The sequence below is a fragment of the Pelmatolapia mariae genome, linkage group LG2 (genome assembly GCF_036321145.2).
Source record: "Pelmatolapia mariae isolate MD_Pm_ZW linkage group LG2, Pm_UMD_F_2, whole genome shotgun sequence".
NCBI lineage: Eukaryota > Metazoa > Chordata > Actinopteri > Cichliformes > Cichlidae > Pelmatolapia > Pelmatolapia mariae.
Genome location: NC_086228.1, coordinates 766,816 through 789,385, shown reverse-complemented (window position 1 = coordinate 789,385; position 22,570 = coordinate 766,816). Strand labels below are relative to the sequence as shown.

General features: G+C 47.3%; 1 protein-coding gene across 2 annotated transcripts; it reads right to left on the bottom strand.

Moving 5' to 3' along the window:
* Positions 1–513: 513 nt before the first annotated feature.
* LOC134638684 (far upstream element-binding protein 3-like) lies at positions 514–20,176 on the bottom strand. 2 transcript variants are annotated; one of them, XM_063489496.1, is made up of 19 exons: positions 20,050–20,176; positions 14,752–14,860; positions 14,364–14,397; positions 14,052–14,098; positions 13,404–13,475; positions 13,228–13,285; positions 12,983–13,145; positions 12,356–12,454; positions 11,672–11,773; positions 11,494–11,596; positions 10,783–10,883; positions 10,547–10,685; positions 8,205–8,365; positions 8,062–8,132; positions 4,989–5,074; positions 4,469–4,537; positions 4,190–4,261; positions 3,826–3,929; positions 514–3,737 (listed from the first exon to the last, which is right to left on the bottom strand). In XM_063489496.1, exons 1-19 carry the CDS (start codon positions 20,140–20,142, stop codon positions 3,729–3,731), a joined length of 1,692 nt encoding a protein of 563 aa, XP_063345566.1. In that variant the 5' UTR covers positions 20,143–20,176; the 3' UTR covers positions 514–3,728. The 2 variants fall into 2 exon arrangements, with proteins under 2 accessions (XP_063345566.1, XP_063345575.1); XM_063489505.1 differs by lacking the exon at positions 4,469–4,537.
* Positions 20,177–22,570: the final 2,394 nt, after the last annotated feature.

The window sequence follows — 22,570 nt, the reverse complement described above, 5'->3', positions numbered from 1 at the left end:
TGTGCAGATGTCCTGTTAATAAGGTTGAACCCTGCAGTCAGCTGACACTGAAGAAAATGTCCAGATGAACAGAATCAAGTTTTTTTGGATGGTTTGCTGCTTGTTTACAGGCTGCTGTGGGAACCGGTCAACAAGGCTCTCTCAGCACTGCTGTTTGAGAACCTCTGGGCAGGACTTGTCCGGAGCAGCGGCCGTCCACTCAGTCCACCATGCAGCTCTGAGACCGCAGTTCGTTCACGTTGACCCCATCCGAAGAGGCTGAACCTAAAATAACACCAAGCACAAACCGTGACGGGGGGTCTCTCTGAGCTGAGCCGTTTCTGTTTCAGACCTGCTCCAGATCTAAAGCACTGGGTTTGCATCAGAAGTGTCAGAACTCATTAAAGGGAAGCTCGTCAAATGTCACAGCGGGTTTATGTAGAGATGGAACAAAGGAGACTTCATGAGAGGAGATGAACAGGTTTGTCACGTGGCTGCAGCTTTGATGTGAACGCACGTCACAAAGACACAGAGTCAGAAAGAATGAGCCCGTTTATTAACCCTCATGTTAATCATCATCCTCGACCTCGGCCACCGACAGTCTCGTGGCTCGGGTTCATACACAACTCTATCTGTCAATAGAATCTAATAGAAAAATCTGCAGGTTACAGTTAGGACGTCTGTCCATTAGAAAAACAACAGAAACCATAAAACCAAAAAGCTCCCCGTCCCCCCTTCAGGACCGGGATCGGGACTGGGAAGTTCTAGGCCAGAGTGGAGCGAGCGTCGTGTCCGGTTCAGGTCCTGAGACGTTGCAAGAACCGGACACCAGGCCGGCGTCTGCTCCACCGTTAACAACTCCGGGGGGGGGGGGGGTTAACCCCTTCACTATAGCTCCCCACGCCTCGGAGCGGCCACAACAACGAGCTGCGGGACTTCAACACGCCTGCGACGACAACGCTCAGCTCGTGTGGTCCAATTACAGGCGTGTTGAAGGTGGCGGCGTCCAGACGGGAACAGGCGAGGAGAGGAGAGAGAGACAGTTAGCCTAGCAGTCTTGAGAATATAACACATATTCAGCTTCGGTTAGACACGACATGTGAATTAAACAATATCATCTTTAACAAAGTACATTTTAACTGGAGAGCACCCGCCAGAGTGGAAATTTACACAAACCATATCATCACATCGACAAAATGAATATTCATAACAGATTTAAATAGACCCCTGAACAGGAGAACTCATTATTATCGTCATTATTATCAGCATCATCATCATCACACATACACGAAGCAGAAGCACTGATTCAACGACAACCAGATCTCCCTCGACAAGACAAACCTCTCTGTGGTCCGACACGCACAACGTTCAGAGAACTGCTCTGCCAACACGCACACAGCGCCGAGCCGACGCACATAATGAGCCAAAACGCACACATTTTCATTAAACGCTCAGCTAACAAACAAAACCTATAACAGCACACAGCGCTAGCATACATACGCTAACACGCACGCAAAGTTTAGCTAAACGTTCAGCTAACACACAGATTAAACTCTTACCACTTGCTTAGCTGATAACGTTCAACTAACAAGGTTTTGCTAGTAGGCAAAAATGATCAGCTAACAAACAGTGCTAACGCTAAGTGTAGCACATGTACAGATGAGCACGTTTTAAAAAAGTATCAATGAATGTGAATTTATGCACAAAACAATTTTATTGCTAACTGCATGTTAACGCTAAAGAAACTAATCAGTAGATTCAAAGTCCGGCTGCGTTTGAAAAACAAACAAACAAAAAAACACATTTACAATCTGTGCAAGTATAAAACAGCAACAAAACAATTGTACATTTATTTTGAAGTGTAAACCAGCCCTAATATAAGCAGAACATACAGCTAATGTACAGCAGCCGGCTAGTTTGTTTGGCTAACGAACATTAAAGTCATATTTACCGAGTCATTCGTTCATGCTAGTCATGCAGTTGAATGAGACAGATGGACGTTCAGCCTAGAAACGCTGTTTTTGGCCTTTTGCTAACACATCAGATTACACCAATTAGCAGTAACAGTGTGAGAGCTCATGCTTCCACGTTCAGACATTATCCCGTACAGCTCTACTTTTCTAATATACTTTTCCTCTAAAATGTTTACAAAATCTCCACGATCTGTATCAGGTTAAATGTTATTGGTCGTTATTTACAGTCTGTGCAACACGTCACGAGCGCAGAGTAACACTAAGTTCCCAAACAGTCACTACTGCTACGTTCCCCACAGCTATACGTAATGAAGTCGTTAGCCACACAACGTGACGACTGCTGGAACCTGTGAAAGGGATTTTCTGTTCCCTGTATGGCTTTTAGTTAGACTGCCCGACATGTCAGGGAACTTGAAATAAGCTTAGCGCTTCCTGAGATGGAAACGAGGCTTAGAGGTTAGCTTAACCATAAAGCACCTAGGGAACAAAAATGGGAACATATAACCTTGGAACAAAGAAGCCTGAGAACTTAGGAACCTGGAAACTGGGAAGCAACTTTGGGAACATGTGACCTTAGGCATAAATGATCTTGGGAACAATTTTGGGAACGTGGTTTTGTAGACCTACCCGACACCTGGTTAACACACAACAGACAAGCACGGTGTTCAGTTAGCACATTCATTCAGCTAGCCTCTGTAACGCGCGCATAGAAAAAAAAAAACAACCCCACAGCAGCTAACGTAGCGCTCAGACAGCATTTCCATTTACTTACATTCAGCTAACAGGCACCACTTAGCTAACGAAGCACAGCTAACAGAAACATTCACACAGCTGAGGTAACACACACGTTTGTTTAGCTAACACGGAATCGATAACTTCATTGATCAGCTCCTGAAATTTCCTCTAAAAACAAATCAGAAAATAGAAATGCGACCAACAACAACAATAATCAAGTTCACTCAAAGAAAACTGTCATCTCCACAGTCTCGGTCATAAAAGCGGAGGCAGGAAAACGTGGCGGTGACTGGAGGTTAAATCGTGTGAGAATACAAAGCGTTAGACCACAGAGAGATCTGGCTTTAGACAACGCAATACAAGTCGCTATTTATTCATTGTTACATCATAAAAACCTAAAGAAATCACTATAAAGATACAAGAATAAGAGCTATGGTCAAACCAAAAGAAAACAGTAATGCATCATTGCACCTCCAAGTTGGCGACTGAACAGGTAAAATTAGGAGAAACAGACCCAGCGAGCAGATTTAGTACAAAAACTTTACATTTCCATCCGATGTCATTAAAACGGTTTGATGCCAAAATAAAAAACAAACTGAGTCAACACACAGCCTGACGCATGCTTTAAAACATTATCATAACCAAAATAATAATATTAATATCTGATTTTCATACTCAAGACTGCTAAGCCTTATACCGTTTTCTTATTGGAAAATAAAACTAGACAAAATATAGATTATACTGGATTTCGTTTTGTTCAAAGCCACACGGATACATCTTGAAATTCAAGTTTGATAAAAAATAAAAACAAAGAAAAACCAGGTCTACACCGCAGAGACCGGAGGCTAGTCCAAAAACATCTGCCTGACAAAATATCGACTTTGTAAGGTTAAAAAACAGAAAGAAAGAGTTCGTGATTTTTCAGTTAATCCTTAGTTTTTCTCTACAAAAGGAGGAGGAAGCGGCAGAGCGTTGCTAGGAAACCCCGATTCGGACGCCATCGACAACCATCCGAGGCCTTCGCCGGCGAGGGAGGAGCCTCTAGTGATCCTGAGGAGACAGGAAGTGACAGTGACATTTAGCCGTCGTGACCAACGGGAGGCGGAGAGCGCTGTGAAGCAGAAGCCGCCTGTGTTACCTGTATCTGGGCGGGGTTCCACAGGTAGGGCTGCTGCTGCTGTCTGTAGTATTCTGCTAATGCTGCAGTGTAGTCTGGCACCGAACTCTGCTGAGACGACTGAGCTGCATGCACACACACACACACACACACACACACACACACACACACACACACACACACATTACTTCAAAGCCTCTCGAGCTTTCTAAAACTTACACGCCTTTCACTTTGATGTAGTGTGATGTTGTTCATCGCCCGAATCAGCTGTTTTTACATGTAATCTGTAATCTGTAGTGGAATACATTTTAAAAGTAACCTTCCCAACACTGAGCTTCACATACTCAATGACACACACACACACACACACACACACACATCTCACTCTGTTTCTTGTAGTAGTCCTCCCAGGCCTTACTGTAGTCTGTCATCAAGCTCTGAGGCTGGTTCTGCTGACCTGGACACACACAGGGACACACACACACACACACACACACACAGGGACACACACACACACACACACACACACACAGTCAATGTCACTGCTCGGACCTCAGATACATAAACATTACACATTCATATACAAAATATGTTTCTGTCACAGCTCTGTGTGTGTGTCTGTGTGTCTCTGTCTGTGTGTGTGTCTGTGTGTCTGTTGACTTGCCTAGCTTCTTATAGTACTGCTCCCATGCTTTAGAGTAGTCCATCTGTCCTGTCTGAGCCATACTGTGACCTACACACACACACACACACACACACACACAGGGACACACACACACACACACACACACACACAGGGACACACACACACACACACACACACACACACACAGGGACACACACACACAGGGACAGGGACACACACACACACACACAAGTCTTAGCTTCTAGACTAAACAAAGGCTGTGTGTGTGTGTGTGTGTGTGTCCGTGTGTGTGTGTGTCCCTGTGTGTGTCCGTGTGTGTGTGTGTCCCTGTGTGTGTCCCTGTGTGTGTGTGTGTGTCCCTGTGTGTGTGTGTGTCCCCCCCCCTGTGTGTGTGTCCCTGTGTGTGTCCCTGTGTGTGTGTGTGTGTGTCCCCGTGTGTGTCCCCCTGTGTGTGTGTGTGTGTCCCCCTGTGTGTGTGTGTGTGTCCCCCTGTGTGTGTGTCCCTGTGTGTGTCCCTGTGTGTGTCCGTGTGTGTTACCTGGGTCTTGCTGTCCTGGGTTCTGCCAGCTGGTCTGGTAGGTGTTTCCCCAGACGCCGGTCAGGAAGGTCTGCCCACTCCCACAGCTGCATAAAAACCATGTGTTTAACACACAGCTGGCTGAGTTAAAGACACACACACACACACACGCTTTGTGTTTACGCCCTATTTGCGGCGATTCTGAAGCTGCAGGTTTTATCTCTCTGCAAACAATACTGACTGAACCAGCAGCAAAAGAAGATCCAAACTACGCTTCACATAAACATCGTCATGAATTCACTCTGACTTTTACTGTTTTGCTTCCACCACGATCACACTTCATGCACAGCTCTCTCTCTCTCTCTCTCAGGAACACTCTCTCTCTCTCTCTCTCAGGAACAGTCTCTCTCTCTCTCTCTCTCTCAGGAACAGTCTCTCTCTCTCTCTCTCAGGAACAGTCTCTCTCTCTCTCTCTCAGGAACAGTCTCTCTCTCTCTCTCTCTCTCTCTCTCAGGAACAGTCTCTCTCTCTCTCTCTCTCTCTCTCTCTCAGGAACAGTCTCTCTCTCTCTCTCTCTCAGGAACAGTCTCTCTCTCTCTCTCTCTCTCTCAGGAACAGTCTCTCTCTCTCTCTCTCTCTCTCAGGAACAGTCTCTCTCTCTCTCTCTCTCTCTCAGGAACAGTCTCTCTCTCTCTCTCTCTCTCTCAGGAACAGTCTCTCTCTCTCTCTCTCTCTCTCAGGAACAGTCTCTCTCTCTCTCTCTCTCTCTGGAACAGTCTCTCTCTCTCTCTCTCTCTCTGGAACAGTCTCTCTCTCTCTCTCTCTCTCTCTGGAACAGTCTCTCTCTCTCTCTCTCTCTCTGGAACAGTCTCTCTCTCTCTCTCTCTCTCTGGAACAGTCTCTCTCTCTCTCTCTCTCTCTCTGGAACAGTCTCTCTCTCTCTCTCTCTCTCTCTGGAACAGTCTCTCTCTCTCTCTCTCTCTCTCTCTGGAACAGTCTCTCTCTCTCTCTCTCTCTCTCTGGAACAGTCTCTCTCTCTCTCAGGAACAGTCTCTCTCTCTCTCAGGAACAGTCTCTCTCTCTCTCTCTCTCAGGAACAGTCTCTCTCTCTCTCTCTCTCTCTCTCTCAGGAACACTCTCTCTCTCTCTCTCTCAGGAACAGTCTCTCTCTCTCTCTCAGGAACAGTCTCTCTCTCTCTCTCTCTCTCTCTCTCTCTCTCTCTCTCAGGAACAGTCTCTCTCTCTCTCTCAGGAACAGTCTCTCTCTCTCTCTCTCTCTCTCTCTCTCTCTCAGGAACAGTCTCTCTCTCTCTCTCTCTCTCTCTCTCAGGAACAGTCTCTCTCTCTCTCTCTCTCTCTCTCTCAGGAACAGTCTCTCTCTCTCTCAGGAACAGTCTCTCTCTCTCTCTCTCTCTCTCAGGAACACTCTCTCTCTCTCTCTCTCAGGAACAGTCTCTCTCTCTCTCTCAGGAACAGTCTCTCTCTCTCTCTCTCTCTCTCTCTCTCTCTCTCTCAGGAACAGTCTCTCTCTCTCTCTCAGGAACAGTCTCTCTCTCTCTCTCTCTCTCTCTCTCTCTCAGGAACAGTCTCTCTCTCTCTCTCTCTCTCAGGAACAGTCTCTCTCTCTCTCTCTCTCTCTCTCTCAGGAACAGTCTCTCTCTCTCTCTCTCTCAGGAACAGTCTCTCTCTCTCTCTCTCTCTCAGGAACAGTCTCTCTCTCTCTCTCTCTCTCTCAGGAACAGTCTCTCTCTCTCTCTCTCTCTCAGGAACAGTCTCTCTCTCTCTCTCTCTCTCAGGAACAGTCTCTCTCTCTCTCTCTCTCTCAGGAACAGTCTCTCTCTCTCTCTCTCTCTCAGGAACAGTCTCTCTCTCTCTCTCTCTCTCTCTCTCTCTCTCTCTCAGGAACAGTCTCTCTCTCTCTCTCTCTCTCTCTCAGGAACAGTCTCTCTCTCTCTCTCTCTCTCTCAGGAACAGTCTCTCTCTCTCTCTCTCTCTCTCTCAGGAACAGTCTCTCTCTCTCTCTCTCTCTCTCTCTCAGGAACACTCTCTCTCTCTCTCTCTCAGGAACAGTCTCTCTCTCTCTCTCAGGAACAGTCTCTCTCTCTCTCTCAGGAACAGTCTCTCTCTCTCTCTCAGGAACAGTCTCTCTCTCTCTCTCAGGAACAGTCTCTCTCTCTCTCTCTCTCTCAGGAACAGTCTCTCTCTCTCTCTCTCTCTCTCAGGAACAGTCTCTCTCTCTCTCTCTCTCTCTCAGGAACAGTCTCTCTCTCTTTCTCTCTCTCACACTCGCTTACTTCTTACCCTCCAGTCTACGCTGTCGGCCGTTGTTTTTATTTTTAGTAACTTCCGACATGAAAGCCTCATTTCTGCTGTTCATTACTGAACAAATTCAAACTTTAAAACGCTGAGCTGTGTCTCTAATCAAACCTCTGTAACTTTGCTTCACTTCGTTTTTGATCTGCTGCACAATATTTTTAAGGTCATCTGCTATAAAAAGCCAAACCAGAAAAAGCTTCATGTTTTTGTTTTATCCTCAGTTACTTCGACACAGAGGCGTCTGCTGTGATGCTCACACCTCTGATAAAGTCTCACTCTGTCAGCTTTGTTTTTATAGATATAAAAACATAGATATGCACTGATAAGTGATCAGAGTTAATGTTTCTGACTGTCTGAGGCAAAATTTCCCCGATTCAAATCAAATCGAATCGATTCCAGAAATCAGTGACGATACCCAGCCCTAGTTTCCATGGTTACCTGAAACTACCTTTTAGGTATCACATTTACTTGCAGTGAAGTTAGCAATGCCTTCAAACAGTCAGCCAATCAGAGCGCAGCTTGCTATCATTACAACAGGATGTTGAGACTCAGAGCAGGGGTGGGGAACTCCAGGCCTGAGGAGGTCCTTTAAATCAGCTGTGATCATGTAAAACCTGCAGGACTCCGGCCCTGGGGCCTGGACTTCCCCACCCCCGCTGTAGAAGAACACCAAAGCAGCCCCGCCCACTCATGGACTGGACTCGCTCCGTGGTGCAGCGTCCTTCCGGACGTATGTGCTGTGTGACGGCGGCGTGCGCTAAGATCTGAGGACTCTTACTTCTGGTGTGCAGCGGGACCCTGGGTGAAGGGGCTGAAGCCGAACCCTCCGTTACTCATGATACCCGAACCCTGTGGGAGGAGACAGGTCAGCGCTCGCTCTTCGGGCTCAAGCATCTACAGAGGTGCGCTTGTTTTACATACCCCGATCTTGTCATCTATTAGCTGGCGAGCCAGGTCCATCTGCTGGGCGGTGCCTCTGATGGTAAAGACCCGGGTGTTGGGGTCAGTGGAGGGTGGAGGGTTCCTCTGCAGCTCCACGTGAGCTCCAGACTGCTGGTTAATGCTCTTGATGGTTTCTCCACCTGCACACACAAACAGCAGGTGTCAGCTGATCAATACGAGCACCGGGGGCGGCCCCGGCGTCAGCAGGACTGTACAGAGGTTGTGAGTCATTCAGCAGGGCTCAGTGGTGTCACTGCTGGGAAAACGAGACAAAGCTCAGGGAGGAAACCATCGGATGAAGATGTTGGGAGCCTCCGACAGACGCTCAGAAGCGCTCAGGTAGAAAAGAGTAGACCCTGTTGTTCTTTGCTGTTTCTGTGACGTGCAGAAACAGACGTGCTTCGTTCATCGGTGGGATTTTAATGTGTTTACACTCAAAGAAAAATCCTGCTGCAGGATGCTGCACGGAATCAGGGGATGACCTCGATGGCTGGGTTAGCTTAGCACTCTTGAACATGTCGGTCTATGTGACTTTAAATAAATGCAAGTTGAAAACCTCGACTTTAACTTTAAACCTGACTTGAGGATTTTATCTGATTTGCTTAATTCTGGGAAAATTATTAAATTAAATTTCAGTTTGTGTAATGAGCCGCGGAGCCTGGGGGGCTTCACAGGTACAGCTGGTCCCAGCAGGACGGGAAACATTAACCTGCTGGCAGAGACCAGGAGGAGGACGTGTGTCGACTCAGAGCTGCTGCTGTTAGTCTGAAGCCTACAATAATACAAAGAAACCCAACAATCGTATGACCACCTATGAGCAAACACTTTGGCGACAGTGGGAAGGAAAAACTCCCTTTGAACAGGAAGAAACCTCCAGCAGAACCAGGCTCAGGGAGGGGCAGGGCAAACCTCCATACTGAACCTCATTTCCATGAACACAGTGGAGCCTGTTAGATCTGATCAGCTCTGAGTCTGACCCCGAGTATAACCCTGATAATTAGAGGTTAAAGGTCACCTCTTCTGTTGTTTCATTCTTGGATTCTGTTTGAGCAGTTTTGCATTAATAATCCATCATCTGGGCCGGTGCAGCCCCTCACTTCATCCTCCACCTCTGTGATTGGCTGCTCCTCACAACCAGCAGGTCTGAACGAGTATATAAATGTATACATTTATATACATAAAATGTATATGTATTTTCATTCAGTGTTCATCTTCACTTTTCATCGACTGTGAGGACGAAGAATTCATCAGAGGAAACGAACATGAGGTCCTCTAAAGTGGTGCAAAGTAAGAGTGCGTGTGCGTGTGCGCAAACAGGCCATATGGCGTCTAAACACGCTGTACTTGACATTTTCTTCTTTGTGGCTTTTAATTTGGAGGCTGCTGCTCGACCCTCTTGACCTCCAACTCTCTCTCTCTCTCTCTCTCTCTCTCACACACACACACACACACACACACACACACACACACACACACACACAGCGAGTGGTTGATGGGCTGTAAGAGGTTTTTAAATAGAGTGAATGAGGCTGCGCCGCCTGTTGTTGGTACTGTGGGGTTAAAATGTGTCTCACTGATGTTTGCAGGACGTCTGCTCACAGCACAAACACTCAGGACCAAAACACCAAAATAAGACGCACAGTGACAGGATTATAAGATCCTGATCATGTTACTCATCCAATCCACGTCGAGCAGTTTCTGCTGAAATGAGCTAACACAGCCTCGTTCACGTGGATTAAAGTGAAACTTCCTCAGATTACTGTGATCTTTAGATTGTGTTTAAAAATGAGACAAGCTCTATTTTTATTCTGTTCAGGGAAAAAACAACCATATTCAGTCTGAGTTCACAGCATGTTCCATAAATCACCATAACTAACTGCTATATTAGCGCTGCTGCATCACACTCAGTGCATTTCAATCATCTATCTCACGAGTTTGCTAGCTACAAAAATAGTAATAATAATTGTTATGATTAGCATGAGTAACGCACACATGGTGGAAAATGATTTACTGGGACTTACACAAACTCCCCCAGTGTGAAAAGGTGCAAATCCTGTCTGCGGATGTTTCAGGTGGATTGGACCCTTGTTGTCTGATCCATGATGTGTATTTGTCATTAAAACCTGCAGCATGTTAGTGCAGTCATGGGGGGGGGGGGGACGTTTCAAACCTTGAACAGACAACATTAAAATCCAAGCATATTCAAGGTTTTCAGGCACCCTGTGAACCTTGACCTTTGCATTAATGTAAACACGTTGGTGAACACAAACGACAGCAGTGTGAACGTTTTCTAACCAGACTAAGCAGACTCAGTTTCCTACCTTTGCCAATGACCAAGCCACATTTATCAGCAGGGATGGTGTATGTCACTTCCTGTAGGGGGCCAGGAGAGCCCATAGTCCAATCACCACGACCTCTGACCCGCCCGCCCCGCAAGGCTGAACCGAAACCATCACGTTCCTGTGAAAACAGCAACATGTAAAAGGACCCATGAAGTAGAACATGAACAAAGGTCCCCACTCAAAAGAAAAACCAACGTGTGTGTGTGTGTGTTTACCTGTGCTGTTTGGATGAGTTCATTGATGAGGTGGACAGCATGCTGACAGCGGTCCGGCTGACCCATCACCATGGCGACACGTTCTAGACTGACACCATCATCTAAAAGGTCAGAGGTCAAATCCTCAGCAGTGTGAACAGAAAGTCCGTTGCTTATCTGTTTCCACACTTGTGTAAACAAGCACTGTAATAAAATGATTAACTCACACTGACCAGTCGAACTGTGGATTAAACTGGTGTGAACACAAAATCAGACTAACCAGCCTGAGCTGTCTCTCTGCTAATGTTAGCTAGCTTACCTGCAAAGAAAAACGTCGCCTCAGAGGATTAAATGGGGACAAAGTTAAAGAGCAAGCTAACGGTTCCCAGCTAGCTGCTAAGGTAGCCATCAAGTAGTCAGCTAGTAAGCTAATGCTAGTCAGAAGAAAGGCGGTGTGTCAAGTCAATCTGAGCGTTTGTTCCTCCAAAAGCAGCCAGACAAACTAACAGCTTTAAATATGACTGACAGATGAAACCAGGATGACGTTCACAATAACGTCACTGAAGATGATGAAGCGGGAAAGTGCAGAGAAGCAGCTGAAGCGTCCACATCATGGTGGAAGCGGCTCACTGGTGTTCATGGATGATGTGATGATAGGAGCTGCAGAATGAACCGGACTCGAAGCTCACATTTAGAAAGATTCAGCAAGTAATGAGCCAAAGCATGACACACCTGCTTTAAACTGGATCCGGACCCCTGCATCGTTCTGGATCTTCTTGATCATTTCTCCATTTCTGCCAATCACAATGCCGACAGCAAACCTGGGAACGGGAACCTGAGGACAGACGGAGAGATCAGCACGGCGTCTAAACACAACCATCCCAGGTACGCTTGTTTGCCTAAGTCATACATCCAGGCTGGTTCCTCCCAGTCGGGCGCCGAAGTCACTGCGACCCGATCTGAAGTCTCCGTCCTTCTCCCGGATCACCTCCAACACCAGCTCCCTCGCTGCCTGCAGGAGGAAACGGCCCAGGATTAGCCCCGCCTCAAAGGATGGAACTAAAAAGCATCGAAATATTTACCAACTTTCTGCTTGACCTCAAGTCTCCAATTCGATCATTAACCTTTTCTCATTGAAAGCCAAAATCTTTTAAGGATCATCTAAACCAAACCAGCCCAGGACCTCGGAGGAACCCATGACAGATCCAACAAATCAGAGCCCTGAATCTGCTCGTAGGTTTCACTGATAAATCCTGTTACAGGATGTCCTCAAACTTTGTGGATTCAGCAGTAAAACTTTCCTCACTAAACACTTTACAGCAAATCTGTAGTGAAAAAAATCAGATCAGGATGTTTTTTAGATGATTGTAACTGGTGAGTTTCCCTGTATAATAATCTGCAGATAGTCACATGGTCTCATTTCATTAGGACGCAGCTGCTGTAAGTGGCTCCAGGTGTCCTCAGCTCGTCCTTCGACAGCGAGCTGAAAACGTCCACAGCTCCCGCTTCACTGATGCTCGATAATAAATCAGCAGTCTGCGTCACAGTATCGTCCTGCAGAACGATCACTCCTGGACAGTACTCGCTGGCTTACCTGCACTTTGTACGGGTCTCCGGAGATGCGCAGGGGTTTGTCGGCCCCCGTTGGCATCGGGCCGTCCTGGATCATCATCATCTTCACTCCAGCTCGCTCCTGAAAACCAGAGCAGTTAACATCACTAACATTTCCTGCTATTTGAAACCCTGTTATTCAATCAGCACCTCAGTCCGGACCTACAAACGTTCCTGCTTCACGATCGTCACGATTTGTTCTATGAAAGGAAAACACCTGATTTCATGACGAACGCTCTAAACACGACGCGTACACTCCACCAGCCAGCACAGATAACGCCTCAGCAGGGTTACGAAAGTGAAAACTTGATCTGTTCTATAAAATAACTACAAAGAATAAAACTGTATTTGAGTCATTAAATGATTATAATTATGTAGAAGAAACACTAAACCTGTTTATCTAAAGTTCAAAGACTTGGAAACATTGTTACTACAAAGTCTGAACAAATTTAAGAAGAACAAAGAAGAACTCAAGATCAAAGGATCTGTCTGCAGAGCCAACAGTGAGCGGAACCCTGTCAGCTGTCATATACATTTCACCTCTCACAGTGACATCACTTCCTTGAGCGAGAGCCCCCCCCGTTGATCTGAACCTCTGACGTGAATCTACCTGCAGCTGTTTGATGGTGTCTCCTCCTCGGCCAATCACCAGCCCCACCTTGCTGGCTGGGATCAGCATTTCCTGCACCGAGGCCCCGCCCTCTCCATCGCCGTGGAAACCCGGACCGTTTCTGCAGCGGTCCACGATCTGGGCCAGCAGCCGCTTCGCCTGCCTGAAAACAGCCAGACGTGACAGAGTTTAGCGGGAGCGTCGCTTCACCTGCAGCTCTGCCAGCTCCAGCTTCACTAACTCACTCGATGCTCTCCGGAGTCCCTGTCAGAGAACACGGCCGCTCCATCAGACCCCCGCCTTCTGCAGAAACACGCACGTGTCAGGTAAGTCATCAGGCCGTTTAATTCAAAGGGACCACGGAGAAGTTTGGATTCTCCGTGGTCCGAGGAAATGTAAAAACACGGAGCACTGAACTCACCGGGAGCAATCTGGATCTTACAGCCCGACTCCAACTGGATCCTGGTGATCTGTTCTCCTCCTCTGCCAATAACTGAGGTGGAGGAGGACAGACACAATTAGAGGAACATCCACCTGCTGCTTCTGTACACGCAATAAGCAAAGGACTGTGACTCCAGGTCAAACACACTGACGTCAGCCTGCTTCCTCTGAGGTACCGGGAAGGAAAATGAGACCTTGGCTCAGCTGATCTGCCCGAGGCTTCTGAGGCCAAACGGGGCGCCTCGGACAGGGCGCCTCGAACAGGGCGCCTCGGACACACATTCTGGTTCTGACATTAACGTCTTATGGGGTTTGCTTCCAGGCAAACCAGAACCGTCGCAGTTCTGAGTCAAACGAAAGTTTCAGTAAAAATGCTGAGACACCAGGTTACCATCAGACTGGAAGCCCATTGGCTGAGGAGAGGATTTAGTCTCTGTGAGGCAAACACCATCCCTGTTTACCTGCACACAGCCACAGGCTGCTCAGATGTGATTGGTCATTAGAAATGAGACTACAGAGAGACACCAGGAAGCCTGCAGACCACAGTACAGGGGAACAGCTCCAGGTTCACACGCATATTCTAGATAAAGGTTCAAGAGCCCAGCGAAAGGTCAGAGGTCATACTCACTGAAGCCCACCATCCTGTCAGGGACCTTGTAATCCTCTGTGATTACCCTGCAACACACACACACAGAAACACACACATCGGCATCCTGGTCACGAATGGCTGTGTGTGTGTGTGTGTGTGTGTGTGTGTGTCAATAAGTGATTATTCTGATGCAGACTGCAGGAGGACAGATCTATAACACAGGTCCACCTGCACGACCTCACACGTGTCGATTTGCAAACAAGAATATGAAGCTGAACACGCATCATTACACACCACTGAGAGTGTGTGTGTGTGAGTGTGAGAGTGATCAATACGAGCTGCGGGTCGTACCTTTGATGCCCCATGGCTGCTAGCTGGTTACCTACTGGGAGACAGAGACAGAGATTAGACGTCAGGCCGATGTGACGCGCCGATCATCAGAGCGAACAGCGAGAATCAAACTGGCATGACGTGTGCGGCAAACACGGGGAACACGTCGGAGCACAGACACGCGCCTGTCCGGCTTTAAAGGAGCTTTTCTCCCGCCGTCGTTTATTAAACAAAATAAAAACACGTCACTGCAGCTTCAGCCGGGCTGCAGTTACAGCAGGTTTCCCTTCTTACATCCACAGACGGCCTGTGAAGTGTTTTCATAAGAACTCCATGAACGCTCGAACGTCACGGCCGTCCTGTCACTGATCAGTCTGACGGGTGGAGTGCGGGTGTATGAGCCTCTTACCTCCATCCTCTCCTGGTCGTTTCTGGCCCGGGTAGTACAGCGAGGGCTCGACACTTACTGAGGAGCTGTTGAGGTGAGACATCCCTTCTCCGCCCAGCTTGCCCACCATCTGTGAACATGGCAGAAACAGCTGTAACACCTGCATCTGTTCACAGCAGCTCAGCAGAAGGGAGGCCGAAAACTAACAGTGATAATAAAATTAGAACGATAAAGTTTTTACAGTACACAGGTCCAAAACCACAGCAGGATAAATCCAGGTCAGGACCAGGACTAGGTCCCAAACTGGTCCCAGGTCAGCAGAAAGTCCAACAGCACCTCTGCTTTAGAGCAGGTCGGCCGCTCAAGCACAGGCCGACGTGTCTTCATACGCAGCCTGTTTCCAGAGGCCGACACAGCTCAGCCTCACACTCCTCTTCCTCACTCCCTAAACCAGGAGGCTTCCTAATAAGGTGCCCGGTTTGGCTGCAGACACGCTCGACTCCTCTGACTGGGCTCAGATATTTCTAACAGAGCTGCAGCTCATTAAAGTTTAACCACAGTTGGCGTGAAGAACAAAGATTTGGTGGAGCCGTTTTAAAGGTGTGAGCCTCAAACGTCACAGCTCTACCTGTGAGACTAAACCTTCCTCATCGCGTCCATCATCTTCTTCAGGGTGTTTGTAGAGTCCAGCATCAGATGTTCTTCTACCACAAACACCCAGAAAATGTTCATCAAACTATAAAGAAGGCCACAAAGAACCAGGAAATGACATAAAGACTTCAGCTGCCATTTAGGGGGAGGAGCTAAAACTGTTTGTTTCAGAGGACGAACTGACGGTACGCAGACTGCAAATACTATTAAATACACACACACACACACAGAGAGGGAGAGACACGCACACAGAGGAAACCTTGAGTGTTCCTGATAAAGACTTGTGGAAAAATCTGCTGCTCAGTAAAAATAGTCCAGTGGGCGGAGTCAGTCTGCTGCACCTGCTCACACCTGTTCACAGTGCTCCACAGCCTCACAGTATTACCTGTAACAGGTGAGCCACAGACAGCTAGTAAAGAAAATAAACCGTTGAAACTCTCTCAGCTGAAACGTGCAAACTTTAAACAAAGGTTTCTGACCCGACACCTGACGGAGGCGTCGTCCTCTTCCTCCTCAGCTCAAGCCTCATCTCCTGAACTGTGGTCAGGGCTCTAACACTAAACGTGCTCATTTACTCCTGATAATGCTGCACTAACTTATTGTCAGGAGATTAGACATGTGACCCTCCCATCTCTGGTCAACTGACACCTAACAAGCTAAACATCAATAACTGCTAACATTATGCTAATTAAAAAAGAAAAAAAAAAAAAAGAATCACGCTTTCCCAGTGATTTCACATCGTGTGAGGTTTTATTCACCAGCCATCAAACTCCAACTATTTTATACTCACATCGAAGGCAGTTTCGGTAACGGCAGCTAACTGAGGCTAACAGCAGCTAACAATAGCAAACTGAGGCTAACAGCAGCTAACTGAGGTTAACAGCAGCAAACAGTCACTAACTGAGGCTAACAGCAGCTAACAATAGCAAACTGAGGCTAACTGCAGCTAACTGAGGTTAACAGCAGCTAACAATAGCAAACTGAAGCTAACAGCAGCAAACAGTCACTAACTGAGGCTAACAGCTGCTAACAATAGCAAACTGAGGCTAACTGCAGCTAACTGAGGCTAACAGCAGCGAACAGTCACTAACTGAGGCTAACAGCAGCTAACAGCAACTAACAGAAGCTACCTGAGGCTAAGAAATGGCTAGAAACAGCGTCATTGGACAGAAGTGAGCTTGTATCGTACTTTCAGACAGTGTTATAGCCTCCAGAGTAGACACACCTGGACAGTTGAGGTACACAGCAGGCTGAAAGCCTACACTCACTAGAGATCAACAGCAGCTAGATTTGTTTGTCCTTCAGCAGCCAACACAGCAAAGATTATGCCCTTAAACTTGAAGGAGAAAGAAAACAGAACTTAAATAATTCCAATCTACTGACATTAGTGGTGAGATTTCCACACTCAGGAGAGGCTCCCCCACCGCCTCTCCTGAGCTCGAATACTTATTCTGCTCCACGTTATTCTCCAAATGGTCCCAGTTCTGCTCATGAACCATTTTTCACCTGCTGCAGGTTCTGGTGTGAAGAACAGCACCAAGGTTACCATCACACCTGGAGTGCGGCACAAAGGAGGAGAAGCCTCCAACAAAAGGACGAGAAGCTGCTAATGACATCAAGGACTGTCGACTCGTAAGGACCAGGGACAACTGGTTAACAACAACTGACTTTTCAAAATAAGAGCTTGCTGACTGCTCTCAGGATGAACGCAGCAACAAGTTTACTCATTAAGAGAAAACACGAGAGCAGCCACGAGTCCAGCAGCCGAAAAACCGAGAGGGAGCTAAACGCTGATCGCACAAACATCAAGTTGCAAACCTCAAAATCCAGTCACGTTTTAAATGTCTCACACATCTGACACACACACGTTGTGAGTTAGCACAACATAGCTAACATCACCAGTGTTGGCAGCAGCAGGTTACCAACTTGCAGCAGGCCGGTGTCTCACAACCAGCTCGCTGTCCTAACACATTTCCAGAGCATGATTTGATTGGTCAGCAGCAGCACTTGCACTCAAAAAGAAGAAGTGATTCCACAGTTCAGTATGGTAACACTGTGACTAGAGCAGGGCGATATGACTAAAAATATTTATCACGATATACATTTGAAAATTTGCGATAACGATATAACTGATGATATAATTGACACTAGACAAAATACTTTACAACTCCACAACTTTACTCGTGCAAAAAAAAAAAAAAAATCAATGTATTTTCACTTGAACAAGCAGCTGTTTTGTATGTGCATTAAAGTTATAAAAAAATTTAACAGTGCAAATGCAAATTCCTTGCTGACAGTTTAACCAAAAGGCATTTCCAGTGGAAACTGGCCGACATATCCTCAGCATAACCATGTATAATATCCACAAAACTTAAAAAGAGGTTATACACACACAATACAGTAATATTATGTTGAAGCACAGTACGTATCACTCCGCGAGGCTCCTGCCTACGATAGCCGTAATGCTCCGACAATCCATCAAGCGGTGCGGCTTCGTAGCTTAGCAAAGTCGTACTGAAACATTTGACAGATTTTCGAGCGCCGTGTAGCACATAAAATCGTTTCGAGGTCAGTAAACACAACCAGAGTTCATACATAAGGCACACGGGATTATAAGGGGCACTGTCGACTTTTAGAAAAATCAAAGGATTGATTTTAAGTGTGCCGTATTTTCCAAAAAACACGGTAATAACGACGGCCTGCTAGCATGCTCTACCAAAAATAGTGCTTTGTTGTGTATCTGACGGACGAAAGCTAAACCAGTTCCACACCACTGAAGTTGCAGCATTTTTACAAACCAGTTCTGGTTCATCTGTTTCATTCAACAATCCGCTTGCTTTTTCCGCCATGTGTGTATGAAAACAAAGGCACTGCGCATGCGCGTTTTACCCATATTCTATTGCGATATTTCATTTTCTTATCGTTGCCCGACATTATACCAGTATTACCATGAACGGTATGATATGGCCCAGCCCTAACTGTGACATCACTTCCTACGTAGTAAATGAGAGGCAAAGTGTGCGATTCCTGACCGTCTGCTGGAGGTGTTACAGTTTCTTTAGTGGAGGTTCACTTGGTGTAAACCATCATCAGAGGAACAGGGTGGAGCTAAACTTCGACCAGACTTGGGGGAAAAATTCTAATCACCATCAAATCAGCGAGCTGGCTGATGGAAGATGCTAAATACACTGCAACACCAACCGGAAATGTAGAACGTTTGCCTTCAAAGTAAAAGTCATCCTTTATCACTAACAAAAAGCACAGCTTTTACTTTGAAGACGAGCATTCTACATTTCTGGTTTGTGTTGCATGTTTCACTTTGCTTTGTGAGAGTTTGCAGACAGGTTGACTGCATGTAAACTACAGGCGATCGAATCAACGTGCTAGTAACCAAAGCAATCGCACCGAGGTTTTTGGTAAAGCATCGTTTCGTGACCAATTCTACGTGATGACAAGCAGCAACCACTCAACACATTTTTCCTCAGCAACTGGTGGTTGCCAGGAAGTCGCCGAGCACTCTATGCACGGAGGACTGCGCCTGGTTAGTCTGCATCGCCCACCGAGCGTTGCCCCAGGCCAGGTGTTAGCGGGCAGTGACGGATGTTTTTACCCAGTGTGACAGTTGATGAAGTGAAACATTTATGAGTGTGGCTGAGAGTTAAGGGAGTTTAAGAGACAACACACTAACAGGAAGTAAAACACAAATGATCCAACTTCCTGCAGACTGCTTGCACCTCACACCTGAGGTCACCACAGTCACACCTGGAGGAACACACCTGTGGCACTGGCTTGTTTCTGGTCCAATAAAACAGACCCATTAACAAGGAAACTATCACTGGACAGACGCGCCGTGACTTTGAAAGTTACCGGTGCCTGGAGGAGTTCTTCAGTCAGTCCTGGGGGAGCAGGCTGTGATTGGCTGGGGTGGCAGTCAGAGGTCAGGGTGCCAATTTAAAGGGCACGCTCACTTGTCTGTTTACCTGAGGCTGACTCTTAGGTGTGGTGCACGCAGGCAGAAGTGCAGAGTGAGGTGCACGCAGACACAGGAGGGTGAACTTGTCTGTCTATAGGCGCAGACACACCTCCTGCCTGTATATGGCTCTCAGGCTGTTGCGTAACGCCAGCCTACTTTCTAACCAACTTACAGTAAACAGCAGCCTGGGGGGGAGGGGGCCCGCCTCCCCGATTAACTGCTGGGACTCGGTACAGACACCCCCCGGCCTGCGGGAGACCCTCGACGGGGGCAGAAGACGCAGTAACCCCGGTGACCCGCGTCCATTCTGCCCCTCGCAGCCCAACAGGTTGCCCGCTGGCGGAGTGACACGTGTGGCCAAACTTCTGTCCCGCTCCCCCCCACCCTCGTCTCCCCTCCGCCGTCCCAGCGCGCTCCCCTCCGGGTGACAGCTCGGCAAACTCCCCCCAAACTCTCTCCCGGAGCGTGTCAGCCCCGGAAAAGTTTACACAAGCGGCCACAAGTCCAACTCCAAGCTGCTTCTAGCTAGTTAGCATGCTGCGGAGTGTGTGAGTGTAACTGTGTGTGTGTGTGTGGTACAAGTTCGAGTAGCAGCAGCAAAACACGGACAATTCCGATAAAAGTGCTTTGGCTCGATCTAAACGGCCCGATTCGGCCCGGGACGGGTGTGGGCTGAGCCCGGGTGGAGTTGTTACCTGCCGGGCCCGCTGCAAAACATCGGCCAGGCCCTCTGACTTCAGCCCCGGCTGGTTCATCGAGGCCTGTCCCTGCACCAGCTCCGCCATCATAGCGCCACTAGCAAGCCGTTAGCCGTTAGCTATTAGCCGGATTAGCTCGCGCTGTTAGCTGCGCTGAAGAAAGAGGCGAGAGGTGTCACTCCGAGAGAAAAACTAGACCCGGAGCTGCACTGCGCTCGAATGAAACTCTACTGAAAGTGCACCGAGCAGAGGCCGCGTGGCCACACGGACACGATAAAAGCTGGCTTTAAAACCAATTCTACCAAATAATACAACTTTAGCAAAGATATCAACACAAATGATGCGCAAGCTCTCACAAAATAACACAAACCGTTAAACAACAATAACAAGGAAGCTCAGCATGACCAAAAAGATTCAGACCTTTAATAAAGAATCTTGGTCTTAATGCTCGATGGACATATATCAGAGCTTTGACTGAAATAACATCACAAACCAACTCAGAGACTCACAAAGACACGTGAAAACCTACAAATGACCCTAAAAAGGCCACAAAGAATTTGTGTGAAATGTTTTCAGTCAATAAAAATGGTTTTTAAGAGTTCTCACTGTTGTCTGATATTTATCAGTGATCAATAACACTGATCGGTTTGTTCATTGCTGCACTTCCTGCAGCTCTCGGTGAACACGTGCTCCGGAGCCGTTTCCGGTCTCTTTAAACTCTGAGCGGAGCGTCGCCGTCATAGACGATCTCTGCTGGGCTGCTCAGCTGTTGCCACTTCGCTGCTCTGTTTCCGCTTCCGCGTTGAGTCACGTGTCAGAGCCAGCTCCACAGGTGGAGAGCGGAGTGAAGTTTAAGCTGGAGCAGAAGAAGCTGAAGGAGGAGGAGGAGGAGGAGGAGGAGAAGGATCTATCAGAGACAGAGGTTTTCTGTGTGTGTGCAAACAGACCTCTGACCTTTGACCTCTGGTTCCACTGCACATAAAGACTCAACTTGACTTCAACATGTAGTCCACAGCAATAAGGATAAGAAGTAATCAGATTACTCTGCTCTTAATATACACATTTTTTGCTCTTTAATGTCACAGCAGCGTTTAAGGACCAAACTGATTTATGCTTTCTGCCCTCAGTCCCCGCCTCCTGTCAGAGGGTCTGAGGCGATAGGGGCGGGGTTGATGTTGATGAAGCGCCTGTATGATGGTTAGTGCCGCTGTTCTGGGAATCCATCCTACCTGAAAAAATATCCCAATGTTTCTGCGCAGACGCGGCGCATGCGCACAACACCAACGCCGATTAACTTCTTTTTCTTTCACCCATCCGGAATACTTCTTAAGGTTATGGTTAGGGGTAGGGTTAGGTTTATTCGCAAGTCACCGTCAAATTATAATACTGGTAGGACGTTTTGTCAGAGTAGGATGGTTTCTCAGAACACCGCCACCCTGTGACCACCTGATGACCCCAGGCCACGTTTATTAGAAACGTCTGTGAGAGAAGCTGTTTATGCTCAGTCCATGCAGGAGTTGGGTGAGAGTGAGTACAGCAGCTCAGAAATATCCTTCACTGTCCCTCATCGGGGGAGTTCAGGTGTTCCAGCAGCAAAGTGACAGAAGTAGCGTGCAGGTTTGCAACATAATGAAAACGAGCTGGTGTGGATCAGGTCGGGTGGGCCTCAGGTGGGTCTGGAGGCAGTGTGACCCGGATCCACAGGAGGAGAAGAGCTCCTCCAGAAACATGAGTCCACACTTCACACGGAGGCTCAGTGTGACCTGCAGTGACCTCACACACACTGACACACCTGCACTGTTCATACGAGGTGATTTATGAAGACCCAGTTTGTGTCCCCGTAATCCATCCGTCCCTCTGAGACTTCATTCAGTTAAAGGCTGTGCAGTGTCCTGTGAAATCATAGAGTGTGTACATTTTATTATGTGTGTGTGTGCGTGTGGGAGTGTATGTGTGTGTTTATGTCTGTGTGTGTGTGTGTGTGTGTGTGTAGTAGTGCTGGGCGATATGACGATATATATCGTGTGGACGATAGAAAAGTGTCTATCGTGCCATTTGTCTTCTATCGTTTCTATCGTTTCTAACCCGAATTTTACAAATTATTACATAAAATATATCATTAACCCTTTACAACCAGTCGGAGCAGGCACACTCCGTTTTCCCTAACTATTTTTAAATCCCTGTAGAACTGGAACCACGTATGGTAGCGCAATAATGTTGTTTTTTTTTTGCATATGAAACCGTCGGAGTTGTACTTACATCTTATTCCATTAGCTTGCCCTAGGTCACGGTTTCCTTCCACATATAGCTTTGCAAAAATTGCATAAAAAGCACTTCCAGCAACAAAAACATAATATTCCAGACTTGCAGCAACAAAAACATAATATTCCAGAAACAGGCTTTGCCGATCCGATCAGCTGTTCATAACACTTCCTAGTTGGAATATAAGTCAGCGCAACTATCGCATGTCCGCCATTACCTGTCCGAAACCGGAAGTGACGTCACTTTCGCGGAAAAT